The 25,258-nt window shown below is 35.3% G+C and overlaps 1 protein-coding gene across 1 annotated transcript in view; it reads left to right on the top strand.

Moving 5' to 3' along the window:
- The window catches only part of SEL1L (SEL1L adaptor subunit of ERAD E3 ubiquitin ligase), a gene marked incomplete at its 5' end in the record, with an annotated part of 58,750 nt that extends 33,733 nt beyond the window's left edge, over positions 1 to 25,017 (top strand). Inside the window, 10 exons of the mRNA XM_044659983.1 lie at positions 2,573 to 2,641; positions 4,164 to 4,241; positions 6,743 to 6,805; positions 16,259 to 16,346; positions 16,653 to 16,801; positions 18,391 to 18,556; positions 20,337 to 20,411; positions 21,270 to 21,442; positions 23,257 to 23,385; positions 24,561 to 25,017. Of these exons, the coding sequence (XP_044515918.1) occupies positions 2,573 to 2,641; positions 4,164 to 4,241; positions 6,743 to 6,805; positions 16,259 to 16,346; positions 16,653 to 16,801; positions 18,391 to 18,556; positions 20,337 to 20,411; positions 21,270 to 21,442; positions 23,257 to 23,385; positions 24,561 to 24,767 (1,197 nt within the window). The remainder of the gene's footprint in view (positions 1 to 2,572; positions 2,642 to 4,163; positions 4,242 to 6,742; positions 6,806 to 16,258; positions 16,347 to 16,652; positions 16,802 to 18,390; positions 18,557 to 20,336; positions 20,412 to 21,269; positions 21,443 to 23,256; positions 23,386 to 24,560) is intronic.
- Positions 25,018 to 25,258: the final 241 nt, after the last annotated feature.

Here is a 25,258-nt window from a genome sequence, read left to right as displayed (position 1 = left end):
CCTTCCAGGTCGACATTGACCCATCAATTATTAGCCCGTGGGGGCTAAATTTTTCAGCCAAACTGCAATATCATCCAGTCCCAGATCATATCTCTCCATATTGTCCATAGTGATATAGCTTGAGAGACTGTCACATGCTTTGCTAAAATTAAGTTTACTATGTCTGCAACATTCCTCTTATCTACCATCTTTTGTTTAAATAAGGTCAACAAAGTGCAACCTCGGAACTTCTCAGCACAAATACTACTTATTTTTTCTTCCTCTTTTACTGAATAACTTGTCACCTCCTGGTGCTTATTAGATCCACATTTTCACAGATTCATACAATTTGAGAGTTGAAAGGGATCACCAGAGCCAGCAAGTCCCATCCACACACAAAAAGAATAGTGGAAAGCATGTCTGACTAGCTAGTCAATCTAGCCACTGCTTAGAGATCCCCAAGGAGGCAGAACACGACCTCTTGTGGTCAGCATTACTTGTATATCCAAAAATATTTCAGAAATAACCCATTTCTCCCTCTCTGGAAGAAGAGCTTCAACCAGAGGACATTACTTAAAGTCAAGTGTTAGTGGTCCTTTCCTATTAGCATTTCACCTTCTTCCACCTTAAAACTTTGGGAAAAGATAGCATTTCCTCCTTCTTCAGGCCCGTTTTTCTTTATTTCCTCTCTGAAACTTTTCTATTATTTCAAGGAACATTTTAGTGACCCCGACAATTTGGATAATAGGGATGTTCTCCTCCATTCCTTTATCATTCTCTAATCTAGGATTAAAACCCAGCTTGTACTTTTTATGTACATATTGCTCGTGTTATTTGGTAGTGGCAGAAATACAAACACTGAGCATAATCTCCAGAATTCCTTTATCCTTCCTTGAAGCTTGAGCTCCCTATAAATTTTTTTGTCTTCTTTTTGGTATCTCTCTTGACTAACCTCTGTTGCCTTCCATTTAATCTGTCTCTTTTGATGCTAATGGCTTAGCTAAAGGAAGCTTCTGATGGAGATTTGATTTTTTTTTTTTTTTGGTAGGCTTCTGCTTTCTTTTAAAGTAGGATAAGTTAGGCTGCTCAGCTGCCTTTCATTAACAATTAGCACATCAGTGGTCTGTCCTAATGCAGATGAAAGCTGTAACCAGAAGCTGATCCATAAGAAGAAAATATGATTAGCTAAAGAAACCATTTCACCTTGCCTCTCCTTGCTGCTGATTTTCAGATAGTTCCCAGTTCTTCCTTAATCACTTGGTTCTCTCATGTGTTTTTATATGTTTATTACACATCACTTCCCACTATGTCTCATCTTGTGCTGGTCTTGCCCATGCCTTTCCATTAAAGTTTCTTTTAGACTTCTTTATCTGATTCTATTAATATCTTCAGAGTACCAGTGCAACATCCAAGCTCTCCATCTATTACCCTTCACTTTAACTATATGTGACTAGCTCACCTTCTTTTCTTTTAAATTTATCCCTTATTAAGTCACTGCCTGTCAATATTACTTAATATTACTCAAAACATAGATTAAAATTAATACCAATATCTAATTAGACATTGAGGAAGCCAAAGAATAAAAATGCAAAGGCACTGCATCCCTGCAGTCAAAGCTTCACCATATGGGTAATAAATTTAGTTCTTCATGGTAAGTATTCAGCCTTACATTGTTCACAGTACTGTAGACATGGACATTTTTAGGTAAGTGGCAAGAGATACATGTATCTTGAGATTCTTATTAGAAAATAGTTTCCATAATAAAGAAAGAGTAAAAAGGAAACACATCAGGTGGGAAGGAAAAGCTTTTAATTAGAAAAGTACATGTCAACAATGTTTTTTATCTGATTAATTAAAGATTTCTAATTTATAAAGAATTCAAATATATAATTTCACTTTTCTGTTAGTAACATAATATTGACAGTATTTTACCATGCTTTTGGTGATATTATTTGGAATGCTGATTATCATTGTACTAAAGAGTTTTGAGAGGGGCAGCTACATGGCTCAGTAGATAAAGAGCCAGGCCTCGAGATGGGAAGTCCTGGGTTCAAATTTGACCTCAGAACCTTCTTGGCTTCCTGAATATGTCATTTAGCTAGCATATTAATTGTATATAGATTTAAGAGTCTTTACAAAAAGAATTTTTTTTAGGTTTTAAGTAAATCTCAATTTTACACAGGTACATGTATGCACATAGTACATATGCGTGCGCACACATATGCAAAGGTTTGCCTAGTCTTAGCTAAAGCTAGAGCAAATTGAATAAGTAGTGGGGTTTTTTTCTTAATCTGTGGTTTTTGTCTTTATAATGTATCCAAAGAAGTATTCATAGTCATTAAGTTTAGGTGACATGGCAAATTTCTCTGCATTTGCAGCAACTTTTACTGACATATTGTGGCCTTTTTAAGATTTTTTGACCAAACAGCTTCAGGATTAAACAGATTGCCATTTTGTAATCTTATTGGATAAATTGTTTTGTATTTCTTTCAAACCACTGCAACATATTTCAGAGTTTATAAAAAATTATTTTGATTGAAAGCTTTCAAAAATATAAAAAGGACTAAACATTTCTTAAATTATTTCCCCATAGAGAGCTTTTGACTACTTCAATTTAGCAGCCAATGCTGGCAATTCACATGCCATGGCCTTCTTGGGAAAGGTACTGTACATCTTTAGGACATCTTAAGCCATAAAAATATGTGCTTGTATGTTTAGCCAATATGTTATGCTGTCTTTTGCTTTGCCAAAAATAAATTTAAAATTAAACTTTCCTTAAAAGATCATTATATTGTGTTCTAAGTAGGAAGAATCAAATTGAGATTTTTTTAAACTAAACTAAAATGTGCACATTGCCTTTCAGAGGTTTATTCCCTTTTTAAATCAGCTGTTAAGATTTTTTCCCCCAGTTTCCATTTTAACAGATATGCACAACCTTTTTAATGTGGTCAAATTTTCCATTTTATCTTAGATCTAAAAGTAATTTTTTCCACATTTCACTAATTGGTTTACATTATGACCGTTTATATCCAGGTCTTGGGCTCATTTTGAACATATATTTGTATAAGATATAAGGGATTGGTCTAAATCTAATTTCTTCTACAATACTGTCCAATTTTCCCTGCAACTGTCAGATAATGAGTCCCTCTCCTAATATCTGGAGTGTTTGTATTTATAAAATATTAAGGTATTGGATAGCTTTGCTTTCATGTAACCAATCTGTACCACTGATTATGAAAAATTTGACTTTTTGCATTTTTTACATTTCTTGTTAATAAGCTAAAACTTTTGTATTTATTGTAACCATCCTTCCATGATGAGAAATAGTAATTAGTATTTGCCACAGATTTCCCAGCATGATAGCCATCACCCAGTTCTTAAACCAAGGTTATTTTTGGTTTTTTTCCCTGTAGCAGGAAAATATATTTTATATGTTTTAGTGGCTTACTGGCATGATCCTAAGACCCTATTACAACATTTTAACTATTGATACTATGTTAATGTGCTAAAAATGAATTATTAGCATAATTCATAAAAGGGTATTTACATAGGACATTTCAAAGGCTATTGTACATAGGAAAATAAAACATGTACAAGATGACCAAAAGCAATTTGGTCTTAATAATTATAAATTACAGTGTTTCCATCCACTACAATCAAATTTCCTTGGCTGTCATACAAGGTTAATGAGAACTTTTCTATTATCCCTTTGAATCTTGCCATTGTTAGGTTGTTAGGTATTTCATTGTGCTGAATATATAAGGTGACTTGATTCAAATGACAATAGTATTTGATTATTTCTATATTGATTTTACTTTATGGCCTATGCACAGGCACTTCTGACAACCTGTTGTTTAGGATGTTTTATGTTTTGTTGACCTTAAGATGCCTTTTGTATTAGGGATAAAAAATGACTTGCCCTGGGAAGCTTCTGGGAACAGAATTGTATATGCTTTGTTAGAGACTAGTTCATTTAAAGGAGATGTAAAATATATATGAATGTTAGAATATTTTGACTTAATAATATTTCATTTACTTAATGCCCCTTTACATTTTTTAAAGGAAATAAGTTTTGATTGGAATATTCTTTAAAATCTTGTAAGGAAAATGGAAACACTGAATTAAAAATAAGAGGTTTTAATGAGACATTATAGCTCTTACCTAAACTGATGTTTGTTTCCCAGATGTATTCAGAAGGAAGTGATATTGTACCACAGAGTAATGAGACAGCTCTACATTACTTTAAGAAAGCTGCTGATATGGTAAGACAATCAGGATCAAGTATGTGACAAAATTTATCAGCTATATTTTTTTTATGTGAGTTACTTGAATTGGTAAGGGAAAATGTTCAAAAAAATTTTTTAAGGAATTCTTTTGAGAAAACAGGATAACACTCTGAAATTTGGATATTGAAATCCTCTTTTTTTCCATTGAGAGATTTTACCTATCAAGGAAGTATCTCTCTTTAATCCTGGAATAAAAAGACCCCATACCTTGTACTCTATTTCTAAAACTTAAGGTAGTGTTGGGGCAGCTAGGTAGCACAGTGTATAGAGCACCAGACCTGTAGTCAGAAGGATCTGAGTTAAAATGTGACCTCAGACACTTCCTAGCTTCATGACCCTGGGCAAGTTACTTAACCTTGATTGCCTAGCCCTTAAGACTTAAAATGCAATATTTAACCCATAAACTATATTTGGAACACTGAAAATCATAAATTGCGTTGACTTTAACATTACCTTAAGCTTTCTTTTTAATGAAATGATTTTTAAAGAAAGAGAATATGAGAAGTCACAAATATCCAGGATGTTTCCAAGAGATTCACTTCTTTCCTTGCAGGACAGTTGCTGGAAGATGGTCCATGCAAGGTCTTATAACACAATGCTTCCAAAATACTTTTCCTTGGCACTTTAGATGTACTGTTGGTTCCTTCCCTTTTGTTTGGGATAATGCAAGTCTGATGGTGTCATTCCACAGTTGATGAACTCCATAAACTTCCTATTATCCTAAAGAACAAATAAAAACTCATTTGTTTGGAATTTAAATCCCTTCACAATCTGGTCCTAACCTGTTATTACAGCCCTATTACTCTTCTTCATGCATTCTTTGATTCTGCCAAACTCCCCATATTATTGGTACTCATACACAACACTCACTATTTCATTCTTATGCCTACAATGCAATTCCTTGTCACTTCCACCTCTTATAGTAATGTTTTTAACATCAGATATAGACTTCATTTACCTTTTATAGCTCTTCACAGTGAAATCCATGGGTAGATTTAAGGGGCTCCTTGAATTTGTATGGGAAAAAATTATTATCTTTATTTTTACTTACTGTTGACTACCTTTGTAACCCATGTGTCTTATTATACATCCAAAAACATTATTCTAAGAAAGGAATTCATAAGTTTTACCAGACTGCCAAAGGGCTCCATGACCAAAAAAAAAAAAAGATTAGGAATACAGTCTTTCCTGATCCTTCCCCAACTGCTAATATTCTCCCTCCCTAATTCTTTTATGTATGTACAAACAAACATATACATCTCTCTGGATAGAATGTAGATTCCTTGCAAAAAGGAATTATTTCATTCTTTGTATTTGTAATTCCAGAACCTTGCACATAATAGGTGTTTAATAAATATTTGTTGATTGACTGATTAAGAATCCTAATCCCTAACATCTCTAAAATTACGCTTAAGCAGCACCTGTGCCTCACTCCATTTCATACTCAGTACCTTTTTTTTGGCATTAATTTTGTACATACACAAAGATATAGTATATATTACATATTTTCTCTTTTAAGAGTAGGGACCGGTTTGTTTTTGCCTTTATGTTCTTAGCCCTTAGCAGAATACCTGGCAACTAGGAAACACTTAATAAATGCTTTTTGACGGATCATTACTTGCTTTTTGTCCTTTGGAGCTCAAAGCAATGATAGGCTTTCCTTCTCACCTTTTTCTAGTTTGTTTCCTAACTTCTGCTAGCAACTTTGCCCTAGCAAAATCACTGAAGTGTTATTGCTACTTTAACTACCTCAGGGATGCTAAGGAAAAAACATATATGTATATTTCTACATCCTCACTAACAGAAAAAAAATCAAAAAATACTGTTTTTATATGGGGATACAATAGTCTCATTTTGGAGAAAACAGCAGTTTCAGTTTGGTCATAAAAGTAACATGGAACAGGTAACATAATATCTATCAGAAAAGCATCTAAAAACAGTTATCATCTTGTTTCTTTACAAAAAAAAGTTGTTGAAAGTTTCCCGTTGTCCTGAATTCAATATTATTTTTAGTCCTCAAAAAGAAAAAAATATTTTATAGTTGAATTTTGAGCATTTAATAATGTACAGTAGGGCTCCCATATTGCAGGGGATATGTTCCAAGACTTACTACAAATAGCTGAAACTGGATATAAGTGAATACCTGCTGACTCCATATATATGTGCTCTTTCTCCTTATTGCCTCTTCTTTTGGTGTTCCACATCCTCCCATTCCTCCCTCTCCCAGCAAAAAAGGTGAAATTTACAATGAAAAAAAATGAAAATAAAAATATAAGCTATATCTTACCCCAACAAACTACTGCCACCTCCTACAATGCTGAAACCAGAGATAACCAAACTATAGATAAAAGAACCCTACTATATATACATATATCATTTCACTTGCAGTTCTTTAATATCTAATTTGCAGATTACATTCTGTTACAAATGGATTACATTTCATATTTTTAACTATCCTTTGCCTTGATCTTTCAAAGGGCAACCCAGTTGGACAGAGTGGACTTGGAATGGCTTACTTGTATGGGAGAGGAGTTCCAGTGGTAAGCAGTCATTCTAACATTTTTCTCAATTAAAAGAGCTACTTAAAAAGTTGATTGGTTATTTTTTAGATCTTGCCTAGTTTTCCTGAGGGAAGAAAACATAATCAACCAAAGGTGAGCCTTTTAGTATCACTCAGGGATTATTTGTTTAGTTATTTTTTTCTCACCCTTGCTTTTATAGTAATTTCTTCTCTCTTATACATTCCCCCATAGTAATTAAATATACTTTGAGGGGATATTGTGTTATTATTTTGTATACATTCACATATATTTTAGAGAGAGGGTAGGATCATAGATTTATAGCTGTAAGGAACCTTAGAGTATATAGTTTAACCCCTCATTTTACAGGTGAGAAACTGGACCTCAGAGACATTAAATGATTTTCCTAAGGTCACATAGGTAGTAAGTACCACAGTCAGGATTTGAACCTAAAACCTCTGATTCCAAATCTAGTACACTGTTTCATGTTACCTCTTTAAGGATACCTAGGATCGTAATATTTCCTGTGAGATTAAAATTTCCTTTTCCTAAATACTATTATTCACGTTTTAAATATGGGTAAAATATAATTTTAAGAAATTTGATTTCAAAGAAAAGTTCCACATAATTATTAAATGTCCCAAGGAATGGTCCGAAATAACTGTCCTCTATTATTTTTGTAACAAGAGTTTATATAATTCTGTATAAGTTCTTTTCCTAGCATCTACCCATGATAACATTATACTCTTTAGCAATATATCATATATATCTGAATCTGTGTTGGTATAGACATACTATTTGTTAACAATTAAAAAGCATTACTCTTCCCAGAACATCTCTGTAGATATAGCACATCTTGCCTCAGACCTTCATTTGTTCCCATTTCCTTAGATAGAGGTTTATTCCTTAATCTGGGATTCGTGGTCTTTCCAAAATCTAGACCTTATTTCTTTCTCCAACACTCTCTCTCTCAGAGAACTATATTCCAGTCAAGTGTCTTATTTGTTGAACCCTAAATAGTCAATATATCAGCTGAATCCTTGTCAGATACTCACTGTGTATGAAAACTCTATGATAAATGATTTAGAATATACAAATTATAAGACACTGTCATTCCAATTTTTAAAAATTGCTCCATGAGTATAGTATATAGAAGATATGAATAGACATAGTTAATAGCATTCTGTAATGGTGGGGGGGAGAGGGAGTGTAAGGTGAGGGAGAAGAGAAGGGAGAGAACAGTCTCTGGCCCTGACACAATTATCAAATCAGGAACAGAAGCTACTCTCAACTTAGTAAATAGAAGACATGAAACACTATGATAAAACATTATGGATTGAGACATCCCAGATGAAAACCCAGAACAGAATAGTTCCACAATAAGTTCAAAGAGACACTCAAAATAAAAAAGCCTTACTTAAAAAAGATTGTCAAAGTTACCTAGAGGAAACAAATCAAGAGACAAAAAATTAACTCAAAGTTTTAGGAAGAAAAATTGAAAAGAGAAAAAATAGGTTGGAATATGTTATGATTAAAAATGATGAGGGCCAAGATCAAAAGGAAGAATAGTATTTTAATGAAAGCCATGCTGATAAAGATAAACTGACCACGTGCCTGTAAGAAACCTATTCCAACCTTACCTCAGGCATTTACCTTTTCCTCTCCCCACGCGCTCAGGTAGCTAAAGAGCAGTTCAAAGTCACTTCCCCCCTATTTAAAACAGTCCCTCACCTTGAATACGTAATCCAAAACCGGAAACCCATTGGACCACAGAAGTTTGTCAAACACTATATTGAGGTTCAATCCTTCCAAATAGAACCCCAGGTGATTTTAACTAACAAAAATAGCAGGTAGAAAGCTTTATAAAAGTAGCATTCTCTCTAAAAATTGAAATAGACCAGACAGAACTTGATGACTCCATGAAACAAGAAAAAATATTAGAACAAAATTGAAAGGCTAAAAAAAAAAATGTAAGGTACCTATTTGAAAAATCCGAGTTAGCAAATAGAGGAAAAAATAATTTAAGGATCATCAGATTCACAGAAAACCACTACCTAGAAGAAGTCTGGATGCCATATTTTGAGAAGTCGTAAATGAAAACTGTCCATATTTATTAGAATCTGTGAGCAAAGGGAAACTAGAAGGTTTCATTTAGCTCCTAAAAAAAAATCCAAAAAATGAAAATTTTCAGGAATGACATAGCCAAAATATGACTTTTGAATCAAATAAAATCTACCACAGGCATCCAGAAGTCTAAAAAGGAACTCGTTGGCAAGGATCACACAAGACTTGTCAGTGACTATTTAAAGAAAAGGAAATCTTGGAATATGATATTCCAAAAGGCAAAAGATAAAGCAAATTCAGCTAATAATAATATATCCTAAAAAAAGAAAAAAAGCTAAATATAGCCCTACAGGGGGAATATGTACTTTTAATGAAATAAAAGATTTTTCAAAAATTCTTGATGAAAAGACAGGGCTAAGTAGAAACCTTGAAATGCAGACATAGGATTTAAGACAAACCTAGAAAAATAAATATATTTGATCAACTGGAAGGGGCTAAAAGATGATTAAGTACGTATATTCTGATAGAGGGGAAAAAGAGACAAATGACCCATCAGAATTCTAATTCCCTTGAGAATTACACAAAAAAATTAAATAAGACAAAAGAAAACCAAATTACCACTATCAACATTTTTTAAATTTATAACAAATGAAGAGGTATTAAAGGAAATTATTATAAATTTTTATACAATGATATAACAATATAACTGGTGATTTATTTTCATCAGTTTCCCTACACAAACTCTTCACTAAAGCCAAATCGGTTTATTCACTATCCTTTCAGTAGGTGCTGTTTTTCCCACATCTGTACCTCTGATCAGGTTGTTCATTCCCCATTAGTGGAAAGCCTAATAATTCTTCAGGGGGGTCATTCAGAGTGCTAGTCTGACAAACACAGTAGATGTGGGAAAATATTTCATAATGTTTAAAAGATAGTTTAAAATATAGCTCAAGACTTTTGACAAAATAGTTCTGCCCAATTATAGGCCTTTAAATATGTCCAATTTTCCCCCATAATTTTAAATTAATATGTCTTTTTCAAGATCTACCCCTAGTTGGAAGAGACCTGAGGAGGGCTAGTAACTGGTAGAACAAGGGTAGAAAGTCAGTGAAAAGCAATTATTAAACTTATACTCATGTGCCAGATATTGTGGATACAAATACAAAGAAATAAGCAATCCTTACTCTCAGAAAATTTACATTCTATCTGGTTAAATGGCAAATACATATATGGTTATATGTAAAATAAATATAAAGACAACAATAAAAATAAGTAAGTTAAATTCAAGATTGTTATGGAGAACACTAGCAGTTGGGATTAAGACATGTTTCATAATAATAGCATTTCTATAGTTTTAAAGTTTGCAAAGTGTTTTTTGAACACATCACTTTAACCTCACAATCAGTGTGAGAGCTATATGCTATTATTATCCCTATTTTACCACTCAGAATAGAGGTTCTGGCTAAGTGAATTGCCCAGTTACATAGTTAACGCAGAAGGCAGGATTCGAACATCATCCTGATTCTTAAGTGTTCTATCCAATCTGCCACCTTACTACCTATTGTATCACCTAGCTGCCTCTAAAAAAGGGAGGGTTCTTGAACTATGTCTTGAGAAAAGAGATTTTGTGAGGAGAGAGTATATTTCAGCCATGGTGGATGGTCGTTACAAAGGAAAAAGTGGGAAGTAAAGTGACATGTGAGAGCAACATAAAGAAACCCAGTTTAGCTCAGTCTTAAAATGCAGGAAGGGGAATAATATATAATGAGGCTAGAATAGTCAGTTGGCTAGGTTTTGAAAAAACTTTTAAAAAACTAAATTGGGGGGGGGGGCAGCTGGGTAGCTCAGTGGAGTGAGAGTCAGGCCTAGAGACAGGAGGTCCTAGGTTCAAACCCGGCCTCAGCCACTTCCCAGCTGTGTGACCCTGGGCAAGTCACTTGACCCCATTGCCCACCCTTACCAATCTTCCACCTATGAGACAATATACCGAAGTACAAGGATTTATTAAAAAAAAAAAATTTAAAAAAAAACTAAATGGATGAGTTTTTATTTTATTCTAGAGGCAGTAGGGAGCCATTGGAGTTTAAGTAGAAAGAGTAACTTGTTCAAATTTGCAATGAAAGGAAATCAATTTAGCAGTAGTGTATAGGTTGGATTAGAATTGAGAAAGAAGTACAGTAGGGAGACAAATTAGAAGGCCATTGCAATAATCAAAACAAGAAGTGAGGAGTGCCTTAATTAAGTTAGTGACTGAGTAATAAGAAAGAATTAGATTGTAAGAAGTCCTGGAGGTATAAGATTTGGCAACTAGCTAAACATGTGGAATGAGAAACATGGAGGAATTGAGGTTATGAACCTGACAAACTAGAATCACAGTGTTTTTGCCTTTAGCAAAAGTAGAGAAGCTTAAAAGAGAATGGGTTTAATGGGAAAATTAATGAGTTCAATTTTGAACACACTGAGTTTGAGATGTCTCAGGGATATCTATTTTGAAATGTCTAATAGGCATCCTTTTTTAGCAATGCAGAGAGAGACAGGCACTCTTTAAAGATACGTAGATCTGTGAATGATATGGATTGAGATGATAATTAAACCTATAAGAGCTGATAAGTTAACTAAGAGAAAAAATATAGAGGGAAAAGAGGACTCAGGACAGAATCTTGGGGAGTTCCCATAAGGTAAGGGATATGATGAGCCAACAGAGGAGACTGAGAAGTTGTGGTCAGGCGGATAGAAGACAGTCATGTCATGAAACCCAGAGGAAAGAGTAATAACAATGTCAAGTATTGTAGAGAGGGCAAGAAGGAAGGGCATCAAGAAAAAAAAATAATTAAGTTTGCTACTTATAAGATCATTGGTAGATAACTTTGAAGAATAGTTTTGGTTACAGTCAGAATCCAGATTGCAAAGGGTTGAGGAATGAGTGGGAGGAAAGGAAGTAAAAGCAATGCATGCATCTATCATGCACTCCCTCTTCAACTCCCTCCCATAGAATACCTCTCTTCACAATACAGCTCAAGGATCACCTTTTATTTAAAGCCTTTCTTGATCCCTTTCTCTGCCCCTACCACTCCCTCTGCCCCCATTTCTAGAAATCTAGCTGAGTAATAAAGTAGAGATATAGGAAAATAGCTTTTGGTAAAGTTTAGTGAAGAGTCGTTTTTTACTTTGGTTTTGGCACAAAGTGGTTTTTTGGTGGTTTTTTAAAGAACTTTGAGTGAGCATATTCGAAGGTAGTATGGAAGGAACCAGTAGACGGAGATTGAAGATTGGAGGAGAGACAGGAGATAATGATTGATGACAAGTTACTGGAGAAGCCAAGGGGAGGACAGGAATTAAGGACACACATAAAACATATAAAATTGGCCTTGGCAAGGGCCACCTCATTATCAGAGACTATGGAAAAAGGAGAAAAGAATAAGAGATGATAATGAGACATTGGTTAGGGTTCTAAGATGAAGAGAAGAAGGGGAAATTAGATGTGTAGCTGAGGACTAAAGAGAAAATTCCAAACTCTCTTTATGCTTATCTTTAGCTAAAGACAATAGTGAAAATCTAGATTTGTGCCCACTTGGAAGTCAAGGTTCAGAACAAGAAAGCAAGTTAATTATGCAAAGCAGACAGAGTAAGGAGATTCATATTTAGGAAATGACATGGGGAATGTGGGATCAAGCTTTTGTAGACTACATTATATAGTAGGAGATGAAGCAGCTTGTCTGTTAAAACTGAGAGAGTCTACTGATTGGATCTCCTTCATGGAACCAAGCAGCACAGAAACATGAATTGCAAGGTAATAAAGTAGTAAGCAACTTCCAGATGACCACAGTAAGATGGGGATGGTGAAATGACCTAATACCAGAGGGAGGGAGAGTTAGCACAAAGTAAGGCTTATTTCTCACTAGGTGTTTAGGGAATGGAAGAGGCTTTCCTAGCTCATTATCAATTATATTTTCCCTGGATAGCCCTGGACACTGTGTAGTAGAAAGAGCTTGGGATTTTAAGTCAGGAAACCTTGGATCCAGCTTAGATCATTTGGAGACCTTGAACTAGGTCACAGCCTCTAAAGACCTGAGTTTACTCATAAATAAAATTAAAGGATTGAACTAAGAAAGCTTAGAAGGTAAACAGTGTTGGCATTTTGAAGAATCAAGGGGAGCCTTGGGCTTTCTGATGAGGTAAATAATAGTTAGATTACAGATTAGTAAGATTGTCAGCAGTTGCTTTTATTCACATTGGCCTCACAGCATCAGAACACCACTGTAGAACCTAAATACCAGGCAAAGAATTTTGTACTTAATTTGGTAAGCAGGAGGAATCACTGAAAGCTTTTAGTCAGAGTTGGCATTTTAGAAAGATTAAAATAACAACTATAAGATATAATGGAGAGAATAGTATCTAGCTGCAGAGATATATCTATTAGTTTGATATCACAATCACCTAGCTACAAAAGAAGCTTTTGAATGAGGGTGTTAGCTAAGAGTATTGGAAAGAAAAGAATAACTGCAATAGCACAAATGAAAAATGAGTAAAATGGGAGTGTGTATATAATTTTATGGCGTTCCCCATCAGTAGCCTCATTAGTAATTTTGTAAACACAGATTAAACGTCTTCAGCTCTTCATAATTTCAATATTCCCCCTCTTCTTTATTGTCTTTTTCTTTCCTTAGTGTCAAGTCATCCCTGGTAAGAGGCTCTCCAGAATCGCTGTATTCAAGGCCCCAAATAGTAAGGCCCTTTCTGCAATACTGTACAGGCAAACCAAAGGGCATGTTAAAGGAGGCCTGGTCACTTAGCCTAAAGCAGGCCAACCAAGTTAATTGAGAAGTTCAAAAGTGAATTGTTGGCTCAGTGTAGCAATACTATTTTATTTGGTAAACAATGCAATAGAAGGCCAAAAAAAAATATATCACTGGCTAAGTTACTCAAAAAAAACCATAAAAGTTGATTTTTGAATTTACTTCATTTTTTTTACTTTTTAGAAAATTTGTGGATGCTTTTTGTTTTTCACATCAGTCATTTTGTATACACATATTCCAAATTGAAACTTCCATTAAGACAAATAAAAATAATTTAAAACATACAGTAACCATGTCTAATAATATACATTTGTACATAATATTGTGCCCTAGTGGTTTTTTATTCTACTTACTGCAAGGGAGGATTATATGTTTAATTTCTCTTTCCTTAGTTTTTTTTTTTTTTAGTTAAAATTTGACTTCTTTTTAGTGATCGTTCATTTATCCTTTTTCTAGTTGTAGATATTGTTCCTTTGGCTCTGCTTATTTCATTTGGCATTACTTCATACAAATCTTTCTGTGGTTTTCTACATGCCTAATATTTGCCTTTTCTTATTACACAAAAATATTCCATTTCATATATCAGTCTTTTCAACCAGTCTCCAATCTATTGATACCTTCTTTGTTTCCAGTTATTTGCTGTTATAATAAGTACTGCTATGAATATTTTGGTAGGTAGTGGGCCTTTGAATCTGTTTTTAACTTCTTTATGGTACATGCATGGTAGTGGAATCACTAGCGCAAAAGTTGTGAACAACTTAGCTATTTTCCTAGCCTAATTCCAAATTGAAATCCCAGAACAGATAGAACACTAAATAGCTCCACCAACATTATATTCCTAGAACACTTTGATCCCTTCCTTGACTCCTTCACTGCCTATTTTGTATTCTAATTATCTGTATATATGTTGCATCTCATTAGTGGAATATAAGTAAGTTTCTTGAGGGCAGTGTTTTGTTTTTTACTTTAGCTACTCAATGCCCTATATACCCACTTAAGATATATTCAAATTACCCCATAGCAAAACCTACTGTGGAATTTTGGTCATAGACCTTCTTAATTTTGTTCTACTTCTAGAAAGCTTATTAGTGCAAAGACCTATAGGTGTACAACACCTTGCTAACCCTGAAAGACACATGAAAGCACTTTCCTATGGGAAATCTTGTCTCCTTCAGGCAGAACAATCAGAATGCTTATGTAACTTGCTGTGACCAATTCTCTGTTAATAATTTACCTTTTTCTTTGAACCCCACTACTTAGTCACTAAGCCCTACTGACTCAACTTTACATACTTTCATTAATTTCCCAACTTGGTATATCTTCATGTATCTCTCAACTTTATATATTCCCATTTATTTTCTTCACTCTATATACCAAGCTCATTCAAAAGAGAATAAAAAGCATTTGCTTTATCCAGCTCAATAAAGAGCTTCTTCTTGACACTTGCTGAGAGAAAATAGAGTATGCGAGGGTATGTGCACAATGTCTCCTGGCTTCTCTTATTTGTTGTTATTTGTTCAAAATACTGATTTTCATAAGACTAATAACCAAGCACACTAGTTGTTCTTAAAAATCCATGAAGGTTATAAATGTGATTTTTCCAACAGTTTTATACATTGTAGTCCATTTATAACAAAAAAATGAAATTGTCTATCGGTTTGATTAAAAATGGGGTTTTTCCTGTGTTGTTCTCCTATTAGTACTTATTGGAAGTCAGGCAGTCAGTAGCAAAAATCTTTATTTGAAATCTAAGCCCCTAGACACTAGGTTTCTCATTAACTCAAGAATTTTATAAACCAAATCCAAAAGAAGTAAACTTTAAATAATTTCTTATTCCTTCTCAGTCATTTCTAAAAAACTAAAATTGATATTTAGCAGTGGTATTTATTTGAATGCTGCAATACAGTGTACGTTGTATTCTTCCAGGGAATGTATAATGCATTTTATCAACTTCCTAGTTTGGAAAAATAGTAGCAAGAGTTAGTCTCTGTTTTACTGTTGGAGAAACTGAAGTACAGATACCCCCTCCATATCTTATAGCACGCTATATAGTAAAAAAGTTAAAACCATTTCTTAAATTAAGGCCCAATATTCTACTTATAAAGCTCTATTCAAAGCAAATAATGTAGCGGTTAGACAGTGTAGTGAAGAGAGTACTGGGCTTGAGATCAGAAATATGATTCCTGGGTTTGATTCTTCTTTGAGCCATGTGATCCTGAGCAAGTCATTTAACCTGTCAGTGACTCTGTTGTTACAGTTTTTTTCATCTGTAAAATGGGTATGATATATTAAAACAACTTCACACAGTTGAGACAAGGAATGTCTAAATCTTAAAGTGAGATGTATTTGAGTTATTACCATTAATGGGGGAATATGATTTTAGACTCAAACTTTTTGGCCCTTGGAGGATAAGTATTTTTAATACACAGTTAACTGGGGGAAAAGCAGATATAATGTTATCCTTTTTGCCTCTTACTAAAATAACAAATACATAGCCCTTACTTATTCCTCTAAAATACAGGTACTCCCCGCCCCCCATCCCTTTCATGAATTACTGACCTGATTATTTGTCATCCTTTTAAATTGTCAAATGACTTGACCCATATTTCTACAGAATTATGATCTGGCATTGAAGTATTTTCAAAAAGCTGCTGAACAAGGATGGGTAGATGGACAACTTCAGCTGGGCTCTATGTATTACAGTAAGTAATGTAATAAATATTACAGTATTTAATTTGTCGACTTTTCCACTAGATGGCACTATGACTATAAAATGGGAACTATATACTATCAATTCAGTTCTGGTGATTTACTCTAACATAATGTATTCTTTGGAATGTTCCGTTTGCCTTTGTAAGCTATGGATGTTAATCTAGCTAACTTATAAGTGCTCTTTTTCAATAAGATTTTTACCCTATTTAAATACTATATATAGATTCACTGTTGCTACTACAATAAACCTAATTTTAGGCCAGTATTAGTGACATTGGCTGTCATTTTCCTTGCAGATGGCATTGGAGTCAAGAGAGATTATAAACAAGCCTTGAAATATTTCAATTTAGCATCTCAAGGAGGGCATATCTTGGCTTTTTATAATCTGGCCCAGATGCATGCCACTGGCACTGGAGTAATGAGATCATGCCATACTGCAGTAGAGGTGAGTTTTCTTTCTGCCATTTTGTATATGTAAAGATAATTTATAGAGCAGAAAATTTGTCCTCTTTTTGTAGACAAGACCCCTAGAGTGGAAACGGACCATGAATAAACACATACTTTGATAAGTGTGAAGGAATTTAAGGGGTTAGTTCTTTAAAGTGTTGGTGCTAAGATATGAGTCACACATTTGCCATGAAGGCTCAACATTTCAGTATTTCATATCAGCACCAATGTGTCAGACATTGGGCTGTGTGGGGATACAGAGACAGAAACAAAGCGTCTTGTTACAACTCCTTGGGAAAAGATATGTACATATAAGTGAGACAAATACAAGGAAGGAACTATAGGCACAGTGCTATGAATTCTACATCATACCTACTTTTTTAGTGTTATAAGGAACCCTAGAGGTCTTGTAGTCCTTTCTCCTATGTGACAAATATACTTCCTCCACTACATTTCTGACAAGGAATCTTCCAACTTCCCTTTGATTACATCCAGGAACAAGGGGCTTACTACCCCATAACAGCCCTCTTTCATTGTTTAGACAGCTCTTTTTGTTAGAAAGTCCTGCATATTTCTACAGAATGAGAATCTATCTTCCTATAAGTTCTATCCATGTGACCTAACTTCCCTCTCCTCCCAATTTTCTTTTATATCAGAATTTTGATTTCATTGGTATAGGGAGGTCCAATTTAGAAAGCTGCCTAGCGCATTGAGAGGGAAAGTGACTTCCCAGCATTGCACATACATTGGTGGGTCAGCCTAAAATGGGGAGTTCTATCTAACTTCAAACCCATATTCTATCCCGTGTCACATGCCTCTCTTTCTTAGAGTCTCATCTTTAGCTCATGTTGTTTTAATCTTTATAAGACGCTTTCCCTTCTAAAATTAAAGTACAGGATGATGTCATTACTGAATATTTCATTTCTAGATGAGAAGATAACATATAAAAAACTGGTGCATAAAGCAAGTGATGTGTCAGATTCAGGTTTCAAAACAATTTTAAAGGTTTTCCATAATGCCTGAAATTATAAATTGAGGTGAGTTCAGAGAGAGATAATACTTGTGATTTCATAGGGAATTCCTGGATAAGGAAACTCTCTCTACTAATGCAGGTCAATATCTTCTCTGTAACTTAGTTTTAGAGAGTTTCCTAGCCCACCTCAAATTTATTAAAGTGACTTGCCCATGGTCACATAGCCAATCTATGTCAGATATTATATATGAAATTTTGTGTAAGTTGAATGAATTTGCCAAAATAACCAAAAAATATCCTCAGAATTTTCAAAACTTATAGAATGCATTTTAAAATGTATTGGGAGCAGCCAGGTAAATCAGTGGTTTGAGAACCACAAGAAATGGGAGGACCTGGATTCAAATGTGGCCTCAGACACTTCCTAGTTGGGTGACCCTAACCCCCATTGCCTAGCCCTACCACTCTTCTGCCTTGGAAACAACCCACAGTATTGATTGTAAAATGGAAGGTAAATATTTTTAAATATATGTAGTATTGTAGCAGAAGTGACTAATAGACTTTTTCTGGAGAAGCTTACCTTCTCTTTCACTTATTTTTTTTTTCTCTTTCCTCAGTTGTTTAAAAATGTGTGCGAAAGAGGCCGTTGGTCCGAGAGGCTCATGTCTGCATACAACAGTTATAAAGATGGTGACTCCAATGCTGCTGTGGTCCAGTATCTCCTGTTGGCAGAACAAGGCTATGAAGTGGCCCAAAGCAATGCAGCCTTCATTCTGGATCAGAGTAAGGGTCTGGGCTTGAATTTAGCACATAGTTCACACCTAGTTAAAAAGTTAGAAGTCACAGAGAAGCTGTTTCTCTTGAAGAAATCTTTGTTCTTATTTTCTCTCTTTTTATATTTTTAGGACTTGATAGTAACTGGAACTGGGACATGTTAAGAGTTCTAAGTTCTCACTTCCATCTGATCCATCTTTAGGTCCAGTATACGATGAGTGGAAATTAAACAAATGGGATTGTTGATGCATATGTCAAACCTAGCAATTAATAGGTCTCAGCTTTAATACTGTATTTAAAAGCAATTTCTGTCACCTTCATATGTTGTCTCAAACTAAATTCTAACCAGAGGGTATCCAGTCTCATTTCATTTATCATCTAAGCAAATAGTAACATTTCCCTTTCTTATTGACCACTAGAGCAGGGATCCCCAGTCAGTAGATCTAGTTGTACTAGTAGCTACTGAAGATGCTACTAAGTATCCATGACACTTGTTCTTGAGACTTTTAGCTAGTTTTTTAAATCCTGCCTCATAGAGTAAGTTCCTTGAGGTCAGATACCTTTTTTTTTTTAAACCTTTACCTTGCCTTAGTATGAATTCTTAGACAGAAGAAGGACAAGGGCTAGGTGATAGGGATTAAGTGACTTGCCCAGGGTCACATAGCTAGGAAGTGTCTGAGGCCAGATTTGCCTATCTCTAGGTCTGTGTGCTACCACTCAGATACCTTTTTGTTTCACTTTTTTTCTATTTCCTCAGTCCCTAGCACCCTGAAGGTGCTTTAGCAGATGCTTGTTAAATTGTTATATTGGAGTTTTGTCAAAATAGACTTTTGGCTCTGAAATCACTTCAAACAAAGCCTTTTTAAAAGATTTAACATATTCTTTTTCTTTTAATCCTCATCTTCTATCTTGATATCAATTCTCAGACAGAAAAGTGCCAATGGCAAGGCAAGGTTTTAGTGCTTTGCCCAGAGTCACACAGATACCAAATGCCCAAGGCCACATTTGAATCCAGGCCCCTTCAATGCCAGCCCTGGTGCTCTATCACTGTGTTGCCTAGCTACCCCACTGGAATACATTCTTATAATTGTGCTTGAAAATTCAGACATGAAACTAGACATAAAATGATTAAGTGCTTTAATTGCTCATTTAGCAGAGTAATGTAAATATTAATCTTTTGGATGTCTTTAACACTGAGTAAATGTATTAAAATAAAACATGTAAACTTAATGTAGTGATCACAAAAACAGGCCCTTTACAGAATGACTGTTGAAATATTTCACTAAGAAGCTTTTCCTGAATGCAGCATTCATTTCAATTCAACATGTATTCATGACATTCCTATTTTGTGCAAGACACTTTGTTAAATATGAGGATACCAGTTTGGCAGTTTTAGTAGGGACAGCAAGGTAGCTCAGTGGATAGAGAGCCAGGCCTGGAGAGAGGAGGTCCTGGGTTCAAATTTTACACCAGACACTTCCTAGCTATGGGACCCTGGCCAAGTCATTTAACCCCAGTTGTCTAACTCTTAGCCCTCTTCTGCCTTGGAACCAATACTTTGTACTCAGTGTTGGTTTCAAGGCAGAAAGAGGGGTAGTTTATAATTTTTAAAAATGCAAAACAGTGTTAGGACCCTAGAATGAAGTTTCTTAGTTCAATATAGGCAAAACATTTTAAAATAGATTGATGCTAATATCACCTTACATCTAGCACTTTCAGTTAAGCAAGGCAGAAATTGGGTCATATTGTATATAGAAACCTTAACGATATCTCAACTTATTTCCTCTAGAAGAAGCCAGCATTGTAGGGGAGAATGAAACCTATCCCAGGGCTTTGTTGCATTGGAACAGGGCAGCCTCCCAAGGTGAGTTGGCATTCCAGTGATGAGTTTCACCAGAATATTCTACTGAATTTTCTTTATCTTCTGTGAAGTTTAAATCATACCATCTTTACTTTGATATTGAAATAAGAGTGATACTGCCTATTGTTAAACTTATATCTCTCTCTCCTGAGTTTTACTCCCACATTATAGCCATCTCTTTGACATTTCAGACTAGATGTCCTTGAGACATCTCAAATTCACTGTTTGAAACAATTTAATCTCTTCCTTTCTAAACCTAACACTTTTCCAGACTTCCATTTCTATCAAAGGCATCACCACTCTTTTAGGCACCTAAATTTAAAACTTTGTGGCACTATCCTTTACTCACTCTCCCTCACCCCCACATATCCATTTAATTGCCAGATCTTGTCCTTCCACCTCCATAATCTCTCTCACATCTGACCCTTTCTTTCTCCTCATATGACTACCACCTTCCTAGATTATTGCAGGTATATCCTCTGGTCTCCCTGCTTATAGATACCTTCCCTACTTCAATCCATCCAACACACATCCTTTTGGGAAGGAGAGGAGTAATACTTATAATTAACATTTTGACTAAGTTTACAACTTGGCTAAAAATTTGCTTGTAAAATCTGAATGCTGAAAATAGAAATCTAATTCAGCAAACATTTGTTAAACACCAACTGTATGCTAGGTGCTGGGTGTAGACAAAGGAAATAAGATGGTCTCTGCCATTAAGAAGCAGGCATTATAATAGATTGAAATTGTAATTTTTAAAAATAAAAATATACTTAATATTAACAGAGAAAGAAACAACTAGTGTAGACCTTTAAAATGAATGTTTATTGAAAGTTTTACTTTTATATGGTTTTCTCTTAGGCTACACTGTTGCTAGAATTAAGCTTGGAGACTACCATTTCTATGGATTTGGCACCGATGTTGATTATGAGACAGCATTCATTCATTATCGGCTAGCATCTGAGCAGCAGCACAGTGCACAGGCCATGTTCAACCTTGGGTACATGCATGAAAAAGGACTTGGCATTAAACAGGTGAAGATAATTTTTTCCTATTAAATGCGTCTTTGACTTTTGGTGATAACTTGAATTTATTTTATCAATATTATCTTCCAAACACTAATTCATTGCATATTTTTACCAGTCTCCCAAAAAAATTCTAATATCCAAGATCCTTACTTTTTAAAAACTACATACATTACATGCATAAGGACAACTAGTGGGTAGTATAGTGGATAGAATGCCAGGCCTGGAGATATTAGGTCCTGGGTTAAAATGTGGCCTCAGATACCTCCTAGCTATGTGACCCTGGGCAAGTCACTTAACCCCTATTGCAAAGCCTTTGCCACTCTTCTGCCTTAGAATTGAAACTAAGGCAAAAGTTAAGGATTTTTTTTAAACATAATTTAAACATAATTAAAGATAACAAGTAAGAGTTTTCCTAACTCTGACAACTTGATAAAAAAAATTGAAACATTAATAAAGGTAGTTCCCCTATGGAAGATTTACCAAATATACTAGACTCCTCTTCTGTTTTCTTTTTAATGTTTTTATAAATGGATATTGACGTGTGTGTGTGTGTGTGTGTGTGTGTGTGTGTGTGTGTGTATACACACACTATAGCTATATATACACACATACAGAGAGTGAGAGAGAGAGGGAGGGAGAGAGCGAGCGAGCATCAGCTTGGTGGCTCCAGTTCATGGAGCACTGGGCTTTGAAGACCTGAGCTTAAAACCGAGCATTAGACACTAACTATGTGACCTTAGGCAAATCCCTCGATCTTCATTTGCCTTAGAGAAGGAAATGGCTAAGCATTCTAGCATTGACATGCTGTGTGTTGTCCATGGGGTCACAAAGAGTTGGATGTAACTGAACAATAGACATATAAATGTACACATAAATATGTACATACATCTATTTAAATATTTAATGGAAATCAATGGAGTGTTTTGCAGTTTTGACATCTCTAACATGGTACTAATTAGTGAAAAGAGTACAGGAATTGGAGTAAAAGGATCTGGGTTTATATAATTAGATTTAGGGCTGGAACAGATCTTAAAAGCTTTGAATCCACCTCTTTTATAGAGGGGAGACCTAATCATAGAGATGTTAAGTGACTTGCTCAGGGTCCCATAGCTGGTAGGCGTCTGGGATAGATCTGAACCAAGGTCTTCCTGGCTCTATATCCACTGTTATCTCCACTACTTCACACTGGTTCAAATTCCAGCTGTTGCTACTTAGTAACTATTTTCACCTTTGGCAAGGCATTTTGTGTCTCTCAGCCTCTGGTTTCTCATCTATAAAGAAGAGATGTTGGATTAGATGATCTGTAAGGTCCCTTCCAGCTCCAGTCCTATGATCCTATTATTCTGTCATTTTTTTGCAATTGTAATTAGCCAAAAGTGACTAAAAGATTTCATCAGGATCATGTGTGAATAGTTCAGGAGGTGAGCTAATCAGACATGTAGAGTAAATAGTGATATGTATACATATATATACAGCAGTGTATATATGAATATGTTTACACTGAAAGATATGTGCAGGTGTATGTCTGTAAAAAGTCAAAGTATATCCTAATTTTCTATAGAAAGGTTGTCAGAAACAGAAGTAAATGATATGATTAAGAACTTTTATGTAAATGCGGACTATGAGGATATTTGTGTTTTATGTGTATGTGTATTTGTTAAAGCAAATAAGTAAACATGTCAAATGCCAATTTGGTAAATTCTTTGTTTTCAATTAACAGTTCCATCTACCTTGACTCGAAAATAACTGGAAGTTGAACGGCTTTGATTTGTTTTTATGTCTTGAAATTAGTATTAAATATATTATGTGCTGCATTGTAGGATATTCACCTTGCGAAGCGCTTTTATGACATGGCTGCTGAAGCAAGCCCAGATGCCCAAGTCCCAGTGTTCCTGGCACTCTGCAAGCTTGCTGTTGTTTACTCTTTACAGTATATACGCGATGCCAGTGTGAGTGAATTTTTTTTTCTCTAAAAAGACCTTTGCCTTCCAAATACTGTAGCTTTGGGTAGTCTTTCTTTCAAGTGTTACTTCTAATTACTCTTTTTCAAAAAATAATCTATCCCAGTTTCAAAAATAGTTCCTTTTGGATTCTCTGATCACAGGTAAGAATAAGTAGAGGATAAGTTTGTAACTTCTGTACTTCCAAAAGTCTCATTGATTTCCTAGCCTGTTCCCTGTCTTAACTGGAGACTAGACCTATGAATTCATTAATTGAGGGAATTTCTGAAGAGGAGATTCACTCCACCAATTCTAGTTGGTATCCTCTGCAACTGATTATTGTAGGCAGTTGCTTAGAGCAGTGGTTATATGTCTTGCCCAGGCTCATACCGCCAGTTCATTGCAGAACTTAAACCCTGGTCCTCTTGACTTAATGCTGACATCTACCATGTTTGTTTTTTTCTTTTTAACCTTGCCCTCCATCTTGGAATCTCTATTATGTATTGGTTCCAAAGCAGAAGATTAGTAAGGGCTAGACAATGGGGGTAAGGGACTCAACCCAGGGTCACACAGCTAGAAAGTGTCTAAGGCAAGATTTGAACCCAGAACTTCTGTCTCTAGGCCTGGCTCACATCCACTGAGCCACCTAGCTGTGCCTGGATGTTGTTTTTAAAGAGATTTGTTTTGCTAAACCCTAAAGAAAGATTTCACTAAAGAGCTCAAAAATCTTGAAATCCAGTGAATATTAGTTACCCAGAGAAATCATATAGCTGTCCAGTTTTTATTATCAAAAGTAAGCTAAGGGGCAGCTAGATAGCACAGTGTATAGACAGACCACCAGCCCTGGAGTCAGGAGGACATAGGTTCAAATCTAACCTCAGACACTTCCTCGCTATGTGACCATGGGCAAATCACTTAACCCCCCCCATTGCCTAGTCCTTACCACTTTTCAGTCTTATAATGGTTATTAAGATAGAAGGAAGGGTTTTTTGTTGGGTTTTTTAAAGTGAGCTGGCATACAGAGGGGAATAAATATGACATACAAAAAGGTAACAAAGTACTCCCTAAAAACCAAACATTTTAGTAAAGTAATATGTGATATTGATTTCCACTTTATCGACATCTTACCATTTTTAATAATTCTAGCTTTCTATGAATGTAACGTGATATTTATTTTCATTAAGATACGGGAAATCTTCTCCTACTTTGATATGGACCAGCTTTTGGGACCAGAGTGGGACATTTATCTCATCATTATCATCGCATTACTATTGGGAACAGTCATAGCTTACAGGCAGAGACAACACCAAGCAATCCGGAGGCCTCCAGGGCCACGGCCAGCTCCCCCGCCTCAACAGGAGCCTCGACGAGAACAGCAGCCCCCTCAATAACAGCTTCCCTGTGGAGCCTTGACCATCGTCAACCATGAAGGAGTGGGATCTGTTTGTTGAGAACACTAGCATCGTGATTAGGACTTTGGATCAGTGGCCACCTCCCAAGAGAGGCACAAAGAAGCATTTAATTCTTAAAGCTGCTTAGAATCTGATGCCTTTATTTTCAGGGATAAGTAACTCTTACCTACACTGAGTTGAATGTTTTTGTGCCATATGGAATAATAACGTTCATTGGCTTTCATTTAGTTTTTCCTGGAAACATGTGAGATACTCAAAGTAATGTCTACTGTATCCAGCTGTCTTTCTTAAACTCTGTTGGTCATTCTCTTAGTATGCAAAAGTCCTTATATCAACTACATTAAGGTCTTATGCCTTGACACTAGAAACTGATCAATGTACAAAAGGAAAACCCAATTGCAAGTTCAACTTTTAACATGTTGAAGGTCTGAAAACAGAACTTGCCTTTTAAGTAAAAAGAAATTACGTCT

Source organism: Gracilinanus agilis, chromosome 2 (assembly GCF_016433145.1).
Source record: "Gracilinanus agilis isolate LMUSP501 chromosome 2, AgileGrace, whole genome shotgun sequence".
Taxonomy (NCBI): Eukaryota; Metazoa; Chordata; class Mammalia; order Didelphimorphia; family Didelphidae; genus Gracilinanus; species Gracilinanus agilis.
The sequence above is the reverse complement of the archived record's forward strand: the minus strand, read 5'-3'. Positions and strand labels throughout refer to the sequence as shown.